Source organism: Erinaceus europaeus, chromosome 17 (assembly GCF_950295315.1).
Source record: "Erinaceus europaeus chromosome 17, mEriEur2.1, whole genome shotgun sequence".
Taxonomy (NCBI): Eukaryota; Metazoa; Chordata; class Mammalia; order Eulipotyphla; family Erinaceidae; genus Erinaceus; species Erinaceus europaeus.
In genome coordinates, this window is record NC_080178.1 from 61,002,140 (window position 1) to 61,018,464 (window position 16,325).

The window sequence follows — 16,325 nt, forward strand, 5'->3', positions numbered from 1 at the left end:
ACCAACCATGGGATTGAAGTTGAATGTGTAAATAAAAAACGAATATATCACCATTACCTTCCCCTTAGCTCTTTTAATCAAGATGAAGGGAATTAAAAATGAATGGCGGGAGGTAAGGCCCATACGTTCAAAAGGAAGACACAGCTATAAAGTATTGGAAACTGGAAAACAAGAGACTAGTATTTACTGATCAAGCATACCCAAGAATGCAGAAACCTACAATGTCACATAGAATAAACACCAGTCGGTATGAATGAAAGAACCTCAGAAAGACTGCTCTCAAACTGAAAACAACAATTATTTCTGAAGAGAGGGTATAAGTAGGTCTAGAAAGAGAAAAACTATTTAAAAACCTGTTTAATAAACATTTTTTAATTATATTTATTTATTGGATAGAGACAGTCAGAAATCAAGATACAGGGGGGGATAGAGAGGCACAGAGACAGAGAGAGACCTGCAGCACTGCTTCACCACTTGTGAAGCTTTTCCCCTGCAGGTGGGGACTGGGGGCTCAAACCTGGGTCCTTGCACATTGTAACAGGTACGTTCAACCAGGTGCGCCACCACCCGGCCCGTAATAAACATTCTGCTAGCTAGCTATCCTGTCCCATGAAAGAAAACTAGGAAATATCTCTGAAGGAGAGACTGACTCTAAGGGAAGCCGATGACATCACACTGAAGGGTCAGGTACTATGCTGAAAACAAAGAGGTTAAGTACATACAAATGATAAGACCACCCAGCTCTCTATCTTATTCATTCCCTAAATATTGGCAAATTGACTTACTACTCTAGGCAATGGGAAGATTCTTTGCTAAGGAATCTGACCAGTTCATAAAAAAAAAAAAAAAAAAAAAAGTCCTAATGAGAACAACAACTGTTGATGGTAAAAAGGGAATGAGTGCTTCTCAACAAAATAGCCTAGCCAGGTCACCCTACAATGCACCAAACACAGTTGTCTGTCAGCTGTTTAGTGTTTACTTTAATACATAAGTGAACAGCCAGCATTTAAGGAAAATCTAAAATAAAAGATCTAAACAAATAAAAATTAAATAAGAAATATGTTTTCTTTCTCACTCTGTACACGTAAGAGAGAAAATATGCAAGAAGAAACCATCCAAAAAAAAAAAATTGTGATGGACATCATGAGGATACTACAGCCTGAAAAAACAAACTCTCACCCCTCACCCCACACCCCCGAGCTAGGGTCTCAAGAACATATGATTTTACTGCTCCCAGGATAATTTTTTCATTCAGACAAAGAAAAAGAGAGACTGACCACAACACTGGGAATTTATTCCTGGTGCTATGCTGCTCCCAATATGGTGCTAGGCTAGAATCTAACTGGGCTGCATGTGCCTTACCCTGTGAGCTATTATCTCTGACCCCTAAAACTATTTTTTGAGAAAAAGAATTTTCAGAGACAAGAAAGTTACCAGAAATTAAAAGTATAATAACACAAATGAAAGTAATCCATAGAAGTACTGGAGGATGTGAACATACACACATGCGCACAATGCTTTCAGAGCATTTATGGTACATAAGTTCTAGAACAGTCTTACATTTGTTGTCCCATTTATGTAAACACCCAAACTCTACAAACATAGATAAATTTGTTCTGGCTACTTACTTTTTTTTTTTTATTAGTTCTGTTTGGTAGGAAAGAAAGAAATTGAGAGGAGAAAGGGAGGCTGAGAGGGAGAAAGGGAGAGACACCTGCAGCACTGTTTTGCCACTCATGAAGCTTCCCCCTTGCAGTGGTGATAAGGGGTTGAACCTGGGTCCTTGCACATGGTAATGTTTGTGCTCAACCAGGTATCCCATCACCTAGCAACTGGCCTACTTTACAATAAGAAAACTCAGGTCTAGAAATACATTTTTGCAAAGTCACATAGTAAAAACTATTGAATAGCACTGGAATTCAAAAAGTCTATTTCCAAAATCAGGATGTTAATCACTATAGAATAGAAAGAAAAAAAAAAATGGAAAACGGAAATGAGAAAAAGTATAAAAAGTAAAGGATCAACCCACATGATTCAACACCCTAAGTAGTAAGTGATCCAAAAAGAGAAACAGACAAAAAAATCAAATAAATAATTCAGTACATCTCCCTGAACTGAAGGACTTAAGTGTCTAGAATAAAAGGGCACTGAGTATGGAATCCTATGGATAAAATGAAGCCTGACATCATAGAAAATATCAGAACCCTGAAAGTGACTATAAGTCTTTAAAAAGAAAAATAGTGTCTGAAATTAAACAGGCAGTGGGCTTCTGAAAAACAATAACAGAAACCAAAAGCTTCTACAAAATCTTACTCAAACCATCAAGAAAATAGGTGAACAGAATAAAGAAAACTTTAGTTCATTGGTAGCCTCAAAAATATAATTTCTCTCTGCCCCTTCACCAAGAAGCTGCCAGATGACGTCCTCTAGCAAATGAATAAGCAAACCAAGAAACAGGAAGCTCTGAAAGATGACGATAGGAGATCCCAGAAATATAGGTGTGCAACACATCTAGAGTCATCAGCATCCAGATAAGCATGAGAACTTTTTTTTTTTTTGTAATAACACAAAATAGATGATTTGAACATGCTGAGATTCGAACAACCTAAACTAAGTTTAGGAATGAATTGATGAGTACATGCAAAAAAAAAAAAAAGACAAGAGTCGGGCGGTAGCGCAGCGGGTTAAGTGCAGGTGGCGCAAAGCACAAGGACCAGCGTAAGGATCCCAGTTCGAGCCCCCAGCTCCCCACGTGCAGGGGGTTTGCTTCACAAGTGGTGAAGCAGGTCTGCAGGTGTCTATCTTCCTCTCCTCTCTCCATTTCTCTCTGTCCTATCCAACAACGACGACATGAACAACAATAACAACAGTAATAAAACAAGAAGGGCAACAAAAGGAAATAAGTGTTTTTTTAAAAATTGAAGAAGAAAAAAAAGACAACTATTCCCATAATCATTACCCTTACACTTCCTCCTATGAAATACCTAACACTGAAAACTCTGCCACTCCAGACAAACGAAAACTGAGTCATTTTTTTCCTAAGTGGCATCATAATTATAAAATAGGAGAAAAGACTTGAAGATAGTTCTAGTTGTGTCCTTTAAGGCCAAGTCATCTGACACCCCTGCATCTCATCTTCAATAAGTGAACTATTAACACCTATCACAAGTTTTATGTGCAGAATTAAAAGAAATGAGAACATCACCAGTATAACGTCTCGCATGTAGCAGATATTCAATGTGTCTGTGGTAAGTCTGAATCACTGAGATGAAGACAGTCATTGTCAAGAAGGGATTCCCTCTACCACATACCTTCTGGGTTGTTGTGTTTGTTGTTTGTGTTGATGGTTTGGTGAAGGTTATTTTCACAGGAGACATGTGAGGTGGTAAGGAGTTGGCAATGCTCTGCATGATGTTGCTCATCTTGGGACTGCCACTCACAGGCACAGTGATTGTCTTTGAGACCGGAACAACTGCCTTTGGAACTTCCTTTAAAACAACAGGCGAGGAGCTTGAAGAATTTGTCCGCCTTCGTTTTCTGGGTTTTTCATCTTCGTCTGAGCAGCTAACACCTGAAAAGCAAGGACATTACTATGTTTATACCAATCTAAAATCTTTGCATCATCAATCATTCTTGACCTCTCCCTTTGTATCATGCCCACCAGACAGTAAATTTCATCTTTCTCTCCTCAGATGATTTGTTTCTATTCCTTTCTTTAGCCCGGACAGTTAAATCAGGTCTTATCACTTCCAATGTGATTTCAGTAACAACTTTTAAAAACATGCTTCCAATCTCACTGTTTCTATTCTCCCCTCTAGTCTACTGCCAGTTACAAATTTTCACATCAAATCATGCCAATGACTTTTCTCAAATTCGTTGGTAGTTTTTTTGTTGTTGTTCTTTTTTTTCCCCTCATTTTTTATTTGTGATGAATAGTGGGATACAAGATGTGAAATTACAGTGCCTTTGAATTTTTAATTTTCTTACAAGATGAAACACAAAATCATTCCTAAATCACACAACATCCTGTACCCTGTTTTACCCTTGCCAGTGCACCTTGGCATACTGACTGTTAACCATTCCCCCAAGTTACATTACCACATCTGAGCTAGGCATCTAAATGGACTCTAGCTACTATTCTTTGGGGAATACCACATCGCCCAGCAATGACCTCTTCTTCATTCTGCAGTCAGCTTGTACATCATTTCCTCAAGCCTCTGAGCAAAGTTAACCTACATCTTCTCTAAGCTTATAATCATTTTGTGCCTTCTCTCCTGTATCACTTACCCTGTGACAACGTGGTTTGTTGGTCTGTACTACTCCTATTATAATGGGGTTCCCAAAGGACAATGATTAAATTTGATAGGTCTGTTTTCCTGGTAGAGTACTGTACACACATGAAATAATGTAAATACATGATTCTACCTCAAACCAATATTGCCAGTGTGACTTGAGAATGAAGCAATATACTCTCTGCTGTTTTAAACTACATATTATACAAGCCCATTTCCCCATATTTGGGGCTCATTTTCAATGCTTTTGAAAAGTTATTTGAAAACAGGTCTCTACAGTTACTTTAAAAGATCTTCTTGCAGGTCTGTGAAATAGCTCCCTTGGATAGTGTGCGGCTTTGTTTGCCATGTGTGGACCCAGGTTCAAGCCTTGCCCCTACCACATTAAAGGAAGCATCAGTGCTGTGGCCTCTTTCACTTTGTCTCTATCTGACAATAAATAAATAACCAATCATCTTGCCAAATCCACAGAAATCAAGTTTTATAAATACACTTTTACTTTTGCTTATTTATTTGATAAGGCAAAGAGAACGTGAGAGAGCAGGGGAGATAAGAGAGGAAGAGAGACTTCTGCAGCACCGCTTTATCTTTTGTGAAGCTCCAAGACATTTCTTTTCAGAAGGGCCCTTGCACATGATTCCAAGTACACTAAACCAAGTGCACCACCACCCAACCCCTGAAAGCAAACTTTACTAACAGTCCTAGATTCTTGGGGTTTTTTCTTCCTTATGCCCCAAAGTCTCAAGTGTCTTTGTAGACTTTTAGTCAAAAACAGCAAATTCCACTGTTAAGGTTGAAAAGAAATTAAGTTGAGAAAAATGAAAATCATGTAAGCTTCAGCTGACAATAATAAATTTTAAAAAAACCAAAAACACTAGCATAACAGATACTTTAAAAAATGAACCGAAGATGAATTTGCTTCTTTCCAGGGTAGAATCAAGGAGTTTAAAACTGCAAGTAAACTTCAAAAGATTACTATTAACCAGAAAGAAAAAAGGATGGATTCGACCGAATGCTTTACTGAATCTAATAGTTGGATGTTATGTTATATACAATAACTTAAGGAATACTTCAAGGCTTCTAATCATCACAGTGAACACTAAATAAAGCAACAGTAAGTACAACTCCTTTCACTTCAGTCACATTTCTATTCCATGACAATCAAAAAGAAGTGAATATTTGAAGGGCAGCTCTGTACATGACAGACTCCTAACAGAACAAAAATGAATTAATTCCTCATCCCCCAGAATTAATTACAAGGCAATATATAGCTAGTCAAGTGTAAAGGAAAGAATTCTTTACTCTTCAAAAACTACTACTAATAACCAGCAGACCAATGAATTAATCTAGGAAGACAGACCTAATCATAGCCTATGCTGCATCATTTAGCCAAGATAGCCCTAATAACACCGAGAATATCACTTACTTTTGACATAAACAGTACTTCCACTTGGCAAGACAACTACATTGGAGGCAGGGCTGGCAGGTCTTGGAGACTTAACCGTTGCTATGCTGCCACTTGGAACAGGGGTAGAGGTTGGGGTTGACGTGGTACTTGTGTAGGAATAGCAAACCACTACTGAAGGAACGATAAAAAAGTTTGCTGTTAACTTTCACCAAAACTCTCCACACTTACCGAATAATTATTCCTTTTTATTGCAGGCCATTTTTTTAACATTTTTATGTGATCAAAAGTTAAAGGCCAGTATTAGATAGTACAAAGGTTAAAATGTATTGATAATCTTTTCCGAAACCACCACATAAGTAAGTTTCCCTAAGTATTTAACAGCTGTCTACAAATGGTATTGCCAATGGAGAAGAGCACAATTACAAAGAAGTCAAGTTTAAAACTACACTGAGGAAAATGAAAGCCATTTCTCATTCATAGCAGGAGTCGGACAATAAATAAACTTATATTTCCACTTAATATGAGTAGCAGCACAAGTGATGAAGTGATATTTTTTCTAAGCAACAGCAATTTCCAACCTGGCTATTGGGGGAAGCAAGACAAGGTTCCTTTAATATAAACCAACTCACTAGTCACTTGCTATCCGAGCAGTGCAGTAATAACTCAGCTAATATAATGACAGCATCATATTTCAATTTCTTGAATAGAATAAGAATAACTCAAAGATACCATTTGTTGAGTACTATGAACAGTGCTAAATTCTCTCCAGACGTCACTGATTCTCACAACAACACACCCTCATTTTAGAGATGAAGAACTAAAGGCTCGCAGAAGCTGAAAGAGTTGCTGGAGTTCACATAGCTAGGAACTGACAAATTAAGATTCAAACACAGACTGGACTACTAGAAACCCCATATTCTTTCCATTCAACCAGAGAGTTGATGAACAACAAAGGTAAAAGTGAAAGAGGAGAAAAAGATACCTCTCCAACAGCAAGCAAAAACTCAAAGGAGGCCAAGTTTGCACACCGGTAACTATCTCTCTCTAGATGAAACTTCCTTCAGCTTAAAACAGAGTCTGGCATGCTTTATAACAAGAACATCTCATTCTACTCCACAGGTCACTGCCAGGAAGAAAAGACAATTCCACAAAATGATCTGCCAACTGCATTGTCATCACTCATGCAACATCAAATGAAGCTTGAAATATGCACTATTGAATTTAAAATGACTCTTGGTAATTACAGAAGAATTTATAACACTTGCCCATTATTACACTAAATGGTAACCACAAGGCCTCTCCACCTACCAAGTACTCCCTAGTAGACTCAACACACTGACTAGAACATAGAGAGGTCCTAGCATATACCACTGATTCCTGAAGACAAAAACAGTTTTTATTTTCTCAAGTATCATTTCAACATTTTTCTCCAATAGGTAAACGATTTGTTGCCTTATTTATTTTCCTAGTCACTCATTAAGACATTGTATCCACTTCTAACACGATATGCTTACATTAAAAAATTAATTCCAAGAGGTGGCACAGTGGCTGGAGCCTTGGACTTACAAACTTAAGGTCCTGAGTTCAGTCCCTAGCATCGCCTCTGCCAGAGTAATGCCCCGGCTCTTTCTCTTCCCTCCTTCTCATGTAAATAAGTACATCTCTTTTAAAAATAATCCTTTTTTCATTTTTGTGATTATTATCAATATAGTTCACACTTTGAAAGAACAGGAGAGTCAACTTTGGCTGACTCTGAAAATATGATAGTGTCTAGTTTCAGAGTAAGAGCTGCCACTATGTTTTTCAACCTTTAAACACATGAATAAAAACAGATAAAAAAAATAATAAAACAACTTTTTTTGAAAAATCTAAGAAAAGTCATCCCTACAGATAGAAATTACTTTTTTTTAACTCACCTTCCTTGCTTCCTGTTTCTGCAGGCACTGGAAGAGATGCATTGTGCTGGATAGCTGCATTGGCAACAGCATTGGCTGTAACAGTGAAGGCAGTCTGGGGAACCAGTCGGGGCATCAGTGGCACCAATCGGCGACCTTCAATGGACCATTCTGAAGAGCTATTAGGTCCAGACATACTAAATGAAAAAGAAAACGATGCTACAAGGGTTCTTGATCACTAAAAATAAATCAAATATATTTTTTCAAACAAATATAGCCTTTTCAATCATAAAAAAACACCCCGGCTGAATAAGAGACTTTATTTTAAGCAAGCAAGATCAAAATTATGAATAATCAGAATTCAAAGAATTTCACACTTAGGTTCTCATAATCTGAATAGTCTAATGAACATAATAATTGAGACTCTGAAAAAAAACTTCTACACCATCCAAATGAAAAACAGTATTAGTTTCATTAGATTAGATCCAGGTTTACTGCTAATAAAAACTAGTATTTCTAATTTTTAGAAAGTAAAAATAAGTGATAATTTAAAAAAATCAGATTTTCTTTAATAATTAATGATGAAATTCACTGAACCTACATTAAATTAGATAATTGCCTGCATGGCCAGAGGTTCTAAGGCTTTCAAACAAGGGAAACTGAGGCAGTAAACGAGGGAAACCAGGTACTAAGGATAGGAAATAAATATTTATATCACTTCATGTGTCACTGACAATGTGTTAGAGTATCGTCCTGTTAGAGTATATGTAAAGGCACTGGGAGAAAACTGTCTAAATTGTACTTACTTATAAGTATTGGCTATTAAAATCTTCTCCTAAGTAGACACTATTTCCAGTTTCAAAACCAAAGACTTGACAACCTGACTTGGCATTTAAGACAGATTTTCCAGACTTAGAATTGATAAAAGCCTCACTAGTACCTACTGGGAAAATGATAATGATGATGATGATAGGGATGATAACAATTAACATCTAGCACCTTCTATATTCCAGGAATTGTGCTAAACATTTTACATGTATTAACTCTAATACTGTCTCAGCAACCCTATGAAATTGGTGATATTATTACTTTAATTTTATATATAAGGAAGCTGTGTCATTAAGAAGGTGAATAATATGCAGTTATTAAATGCCTCCTTCAACAAGCATACCTCATGCTACTGAAATTATCTGCCGCATCACAAGTGAAAATATTTAAGACCAGGAAGGTGGCTCAGTGGTAGAATACAGGGTTTGCATCTGTGTGTCTCAAGTTCAGGACTAATACTTGGATTCTCTCCCTCTTTCAAAAAAAAAAAAAAAACCTTTTAGAAGCCCAAGAGGAGCAGTGAATAAAGCACTGGACTCTCAAGCATGAGGTCCAGAGTTCAATCCCCAGGATTACCTGTGCCAGAGTGATGCTCTTTCTCTTTCTCTGTTTCTTTTTCTCTGCCTCTCCCCCCTCCATAAATACTTTTATAAAAATAAAGAGAAAGTATAAAATGTTCTTAATGTGTTTTATATCTAACTGATGTCTATTGATTTATAGTAATTGGGCACTGCTCTTTAATTACCAACTGTCACTAAATGGAATTAAAAAATTACAACTTGAGAAAGATTCACATTCAACTTAGAAAGGGATTTTTAGGTGTTGATATTGCATTAGAAATCCTATTGGATTACATATGTATAATATTAACACCACTACTACTGGAATCTGTAAGTTTCCTTTCAACTTATGAAAATCCTACTAAAGCAAGGGAAAGAAGAGTTCCTCAGATCCCACTGTTTTATTACATAATCTTCACATTGATATTACTTCTGAAAAAGATAATGATAAAAAAAAAAAGACTAGAAAATGCTATAGCTATTTGCCAAAGGAAAAAATTCTAATAGCTATTCAGCATTACCTTGACTTATTCCTATTTAACTACCATTTTATTAGAGTATCACTAATTTTCACTTGCATGCCGCATTATTTAAATGGCAGCAGAAATTATGTAACATTAACTATCTGAAAGAATATATGCTATAGAAAAAGACTTTGCAGTGTAAATGATATAGCCGCAACTTTTTTTTTTTTTTTTTTTTTTTTTTTTACCAGAGCACTGATCAGCTCTGGTTTACGGTGGCGCAGGGGATTGAACCTGGGACTTCGAAGCCTCAGGCATGACAGTCTGTTTGCATAATCATTATGCTATCTACCCCTGCCCAGCCGCAACTTTTAGAAAGAAATCTATAAATCTTCCAAATTTCTGATCATGGAAACAGGAACTTTTTGGAGCTAGAAATTAAATATTATACTACAATTTTGATCAAAACTCCCCCTTTGCCTAATAAAGATGATACAGATGTGCATTAGCTGTACAACTTTAAAATGTTACAGGATTTTCTAAATATCTTGCTCCAGGGCTTTCATAGGATGGCTAAGTTTCAAACTAAGACTATCTGTTTATACTGAGTATGGTAAAAGAAGGTAGAAATCTTGCTTTAGCCCCTTTTCAGAGAAATCTAACATGAAATTAATGAAACTACCTTAGCTCTTATAGGATCCTTGCAGAGCACCAGCAAGAATCCTCAAACAGAAATGAATGTTTAGCTAATGAGGAAGGGATTTTCAAGAACAGTAATTCCAAATAACTACTTTCTTTGAACTCTAGTATGCTAAAGTGGCCCAGTTAAAAAGGGAAACTCCTTGACATTCCAGGCTTTAACACTTAATAATATTCTGACATGTTTCAAAACTTGAATTAGAGTATGAAGCTTAATAGGAAAAAAAAAAAATCTGGTGCCAAATAATATATGCTATGCTTCAAGTCACATGCAGGGCTTTTCTTATATCCCAAGCACTCCACTCCTTTTGTGTCCACCTCCTTTGTGCGCAACCTAGGCTTTCTCTTCAATTTTCAACCACATTCCTTCTGGTCTAAGCTGCAAGTTTTGAGTGGGGGAGGGAAGGGAGAGAATGCAGTCAGTTTATATGCATTCCTCCTTGGCTGGGGGTTACTTTTCATTTTCACACACTCAAGAGTATGAAGCCTTCCTATAGAAAATCTTTGGAACTAAGTTCTATTCGCACTTGGGGGGGGGGGGAGCAGAAGAGATGGATACAATGAGGGAACTAAGCTGAACTCACTATTCCCCACTCACTGTCCTTTAGGCTCAACAAGTAAACACAACATCTGGCCAAACTAAAACCACAGTATAAAATATTGAGATAGGAGTATGGAAAGATCTAAGAAGCTTAAAATTATACACTGAAGTAAATTCTTTTCAAAAAATCAGATTCATGTACTAAAGAAATGAAGAAATGAGAGAAAAACAAAGAGAAAACACAGGCAGATAAAAGCCAACTCTCAATTATCCATGCTAATGGAGAGGAGGGAAAGGGAGAGGTCAAATTAAAGAAATCCTCTTTTTATCCAAAAATACTTTGTCAAATTCTTATAAATTCTTCCACCAAACCTTTTTCAAGACAACTGTTAAATAATAAAATGACTACAATTTTCACCTCCTCTCCCTTCCCACCCTCTAACTAGAGGTACTCCCAAGCAGCAAAATGGCTAAAGGGCGGGCAGTATTAGGAGAAGATGGAGGGAAAGAGAAAGAAAAGCAAGGGGCATGGTTAATTGATAAATGAAACATGTGCCCCTGAATAATTGAGAGCTTAAATTTTGAAATAAATACAAAAAAAAAAAGCCTGAAATAATAATAACCTATTTGCATACCTGTAACTTGGTCTTTCACCCAAATATAAGGATAAATTCATTCTTTAAAGGGGAAAAAAGGAAAAGGAAACTAAATAAATGTTATCCTTTAAGTATGAAACCGAAGCATCAACGTACAACTAATTGCCCCACCACATTGTTCCAGTGCTTTCTTTAAGTGCTGATTTTGTTTCTAAGTGACTCTGAATGCAAGCTACTATTCACTATTGAACATGTACATTTCCTATTACCAGTTCTCAAATAAGAATTTGTCTCACTTATTATTTTTAGAGCACCCCAATTCAAAAGTCAAATTAAAGAACACAATATTTGAATTTTTAAATGACGTTGACCTGACAATTAAATACTTAGTCTCGAATCAAAAAATATATCAAACTTTCACAGTGCATAGATACCTACCATTGAAGAATCTCAAAATTCAAATAGCTAAGCTTTCAAACTATCCAGTTAAAAAGGTAGCACCTCATTTTATAAGTTAAGAAAAATGAGGTATAGTGAAGCAAAGCTGAAGTTAGTGAATCTTAAGAGTTAATTCAAATACTGCTACATGGTTTAAATAACATTGCTTAATGGAAATTCACTAAATTTTGCCTTTAGCTTTATTTCACATTAAAACAGAAATTAAAAAAGGATTATCATATACCATCTTTTTTTAATGTTCCTATCATCTTGCATTAAAATGTTTAAAGGATAATCTCAATTCCTTTCTTCTCGATAGGAGGCACTGTCTCCATACACAGTCTATTAATATTTGATCCCTGCTCTGAGTCTTCCACCACCCACACACAACCCACTACCCTCCACTCCAGCCATCAAATATTTATAGTGATCTAAAAAGAACTTTATAAGAATCCCTTATAGCCTTATTTTTCTGGTCTTTTCAAAATATTTCCTTAAGGTTGAACATATATTTTTTCTGAATCTAGAAACATGAAATATGAGTCAGTTATGCAACAATTAGATGCCTATTTATAAGGCAACATATATACATATAAAATATAATTACAATGAACCTCTAAGATATTTTCAAATTTTAGGAGCACACTGCTTTGTAACTAAACCTTGCTCTAAGTGAGTCTAAGTGCTTAACTGAGTGTCCCTGTAGGTATAAAGATTACTTTGTATAAGGATTTGGCCTGAGTACTTAAAAGTTTACCTCACCAAATGCAAAAACATAACCAACTGAATAAGCAGTTAATATCTCTATAGTCAATACTCCTGAGTATAGAGATATTTACTCTTTAGATAAAAAGAATCTGGGAATCTGCTACACAATAGGAAGACTGTTTCAAAATTATGTAATACTATGTCATAAAAAATCAGGGGTGTATGACTAATGGCTTACTTATGTGCAATTGTTGTTAACCGTTCATCGTTTACTGCTCTCCGAACTTCAGCACGGTGGCGCTCTGTTGAGATGCTATGAAAAAAAATAGCCATTATAGAACTCTGCCAAGCAGGCAGTTCTTTCTATACTTCATTAATGTTTACGTCAACATTTTGCTTGGGGGTAGGTGACAAAATTGATTTGTAAAAAGAGACAGACAGGATGCTAGTATATATCGTCAAGTGCTTTCATTAAGGTTATAAAAAAGGATTCACATTGCCTGTGTAACTGCAGGGAAAGTTGCAAATTAAAAATCACAGGAAGACAAATGCATCTTGATATCAAGTCATTACTTCCAAAACTCAGAAATGTCAGGCCCCTCAGGTCAAAATTTGTTGAGGTTTCTGTTTATTTAAATATACAGACACTGAATGACCCCTAGCCATGGTTACCAAGAAAAGAATTCTGGCACTCAGGAGGAAGTCCTTTCTAAAGGTTGGAAAATTATAATTTTATGTTCAGTACATATAATAAAGAAAATAAAGTAGCAATAAATATCATCCACTTCCTGTGGCTCTGCTGTGAGACTTAATGGCAGAGCATTATTCCTTTATTACTCAACATGTCAGTTGTGTGTTGTCTACAATATATCCTGTTAGTACTATGGCAAAATATGCTTATACTGATCCTAATTAAAAACATGTAGCCCTAAAACAAATAAATGTATGTGATCCTATTCTGAACAAATTAAAGAAAAAAATTCCATTTATAAAGACAGTTCTTTCAATGGTAATCTCTAATGTTTATTATATACACACACATACCATGGACTAGAATGTTGAAGAGGCTGGAAAGCAGAATTTACAAGAAAATATAAACAGAAAAAAAAAAAAACATTAATAGTTAAATATAGAAAGGCAAGATGAATGAAGAGTTGGCAGTCAAAGACTTGCATGCCTGAAGCTTTTGCTCGAAACTTTCTTTCTCTTATAAATAAAACTTTAAAAAAGGAGGGGTTATCAAAAGAAAAGTCAGCCCTAGTAACAACAACAACAACAAATCTTTAAAAACAAAGAAAGAAACCTGAGGAGCCAGAGAGCTAGTTCAGTGGGTTAGGCACCTGCCTTGCCATGCATATAGTCCAGGTTCAAGTCCCAACACCACATGAGAGAGGCCACTGGCACCAGAAGGTCTAGTGCTGTGGTGTGTCTCTCCTTCTCTGTCTCTCTATCTGAATGGGGGGTGGGGGAGAGCAGTAAGAGTTTGCATATGCAAGGCCCCACAAAAAAATAGAAAAGAAAAGACAATTGAGCTTCTTAATAATATTACTAATTGTGGTCCGGGAGGTGGCACAGTGATAAGACTTTGGACTCTCAAGCATGAGGTCCTGAGTTCGATCCCCGGCAGTACATGTGCCAGAGTGATGTCTGGTTCTTTCTCTCTCCTCCTATCTTTCTCACAAATAAATAAAATCTTTAAAAATAATAATATTACTAATCACAAATCAATATTACCATTACTGTAAGAAAAGCCTCTTCCCTGTTTTCACATAATAAAAAGAATATGAGGCAATGGTTTTCAATGTGAAAAGAAAACCAGTTAAAACAGAGGGTTTTTTTCCTTGAGAAAGGCTGACAGTATTAGAACAAATCAAGGCAAAATACCACTAGAAATTTTAAACTAATTCAAATGCCACTCTACTGAGAAACTAAAGGGGTGAACTATGAGTAAGATCACCACTATATAACCAGCATCTGTATCTATTAAGACAATTTCCTAGTGTTTCCTTTCTCATCCTCTACCAAATACCACTCTCTAAATTCATATCCAGTTGCTGTGACTCTTCTTTCCTTAAGTCATGTTAAAAAAAAAAAAAGCCTTTCCTTTTCCAGATAGCCCACAACTAAAATAACCTGCCTTAAACCCTTTCTGATTAGATGACAGAAATGATAAACTAGATACTTTTCTATAACAAATACACAACTAGAATGGGATAGCCAAGCACTAACAACTTGAACACTTCTGTTCTTCAACTTGAAAGTGAAAAGTACCAAAACCTCTTAAAATGAAATTTTTACAGTTACATCTCAAAACTTTTATGATAATTTACCTAAGAACTTTTGAGAGTTCTCCAAGAAGATCTTTCTTTTCCTTGGTGAGATCTCCCTGTGCCCGAAGTGCACTAATAACTCCAGCATATGCCTCCAATTCTAGAAAAAGAAAAGTTAGTTTATCAAGATAAGCCTTTAATATCTTATTACTAAAGCTACTGCACATACAGTGAAACTTAAGAATAAGAAACCTGGAGATCACTAAAAATCAATAAGCAAATGTTTTAAATTCCTCTCAAAATACTTTAATCTAGCAAATTAAATTATACAGTGTTTACAAATTTTCTTTCATTTTTCTTTGTCTTATAGAAGTCAGGTAGCTACATAGAAAAACCTAACAGTCATTATTTTATCTCATATAATTACTGAAGACCATTTAACTCAATTGCTACCAACCAGTTGGAACAGGTTCCAAATAATAGAAGAAGGCTAGTAAGGAACTATCTTAGCACTGTTGAAAGGTACCAATCTGGTGGTCCGGTGGGTGGTGTAGTGGATAAAGCACTGGATTCTCAACCATGAGATCCTGGAGTTCAGTCCCAGGCAGCACATGTACCAGAGAGATGTCCAGTTCTTTCTCTCTCTCCTCCTATCTTTCTCATGAATAAGCAAGTTCTTTTTAAAAATAAAGAGAGAAAGGAAGGAAGAAAGGTACCAATCTGATATATTTCCTTAGGTCTATATAATTCAAACTATATTCCATATCTCTCCCGAACAACTAAAAGTTCAAAGAATGCCATGTAACTAGGCTAAGGAAATAACATAATGGTTATGTAAAAGATGTATGAGGCTCTGGAGTCCTGGAGTCCTAGGTTCAATCCCTAGCCCATCATAAGCCAGAACTGAGCAGTGTTCTAATAAAAATAAAAAAAATTTTAAAAAGTGTAACCAAAACAGCACTAAAACGAGGTAAAATTTCAACACTGCCACTTTCTAGTTGTATGAACTTAGCCATGTCCTTTCTCATCTCTGAGATGTCCTTTCTCATCTTTATCCAGAAAAGTATCTGATTGTACCTTTTCATATCTATGATTCTCTACGTCTATAAAAACCACCATCAAAATAACTAAAATTGGCTAGGAAATATGGAATATGCTTAAAGTAAAGAGGACAGGGGCCGGGCAGTACTATAGCAGATTAAGCACATATGACGTGAAGCACAAGGACCGGTATAAGGATCCCGATTCAAGCCCCTGGCTCCCCACTTGCATGGCGTTGCTTCACAAGCAATGAAGCAGGTCTACAGGTATCTATCTTTCTCTCCCTTCTCTCTCGATTTCTCTCTGTCCTATTCAACAACAATAACAACAAAATGGAAAAAATGGCCACCAGAAGCAAGGGATCTGTAGTGCAGACACAGAGCCCCAGTGATAACCCTGGTGGCCTAAATAAATAAACAGGACAGAATATACTGAATCCTAATAACAGACAGCTTTATTTCATTGTCTTGCCAATATAGAAACTATTATGAAATGGAAACATTAGACCTTAGTACTAGTTAAAATATAAAACCAAAAAGTTCTCAATGCTTCCCAATGAACCATGCCTGCCTACCAGTATACCAC

At 36.1% G+C, this 16,325-nt stretch overlaps 1 protein-coding gene across 10 annotated transcripts in view; it reads right to left on the bottom strand.

Annotated features, from left to right (window-relative positions):
- EMSY (EMSY transcriptional repressor, BRCA2 interacting) overlaps positions 1-16,325 on the bottom strand; it is an 82,179-nt gene that overhangs the window by 59,166 nt on the left and 6,688 nt on the right. For 2 of the 10 annotated variants that reach the window (XM_060176781.1, XM_007520222.3), the window contains exons 3-8: positions 14,760-14,859; positions 12,668-12,742; positions 11,323-11,364; positions 7,617-7,792; positions 5,719-5,871; positions 3,312-3,571 (exon numbers count right to left, since the gene is read on the bottom strand). In XM_060176781.1, the coding sequence (XP_060032764.1) occupies positions 3,312-3,571; positions 5,719-5,871; positions 7,617-7,792; positions 11,323-11,364; positions 12,668-12,742; positions 14,760-14,859 (806 nt within the window). The remainder of the gene's footprint in view (positions 1-3,311; positions 3,572-5,718; positions 5,872-7,616; positions 7,793-11,322; positions 11,365-12,667; positions 12,743-14,759; positions 14,860-16,325) is intronic. The other 8 variants (XM_060176779.1, XM_060176782.1, XM_060176773.1 and 5 more) reach the window with 7 other exon arrangements.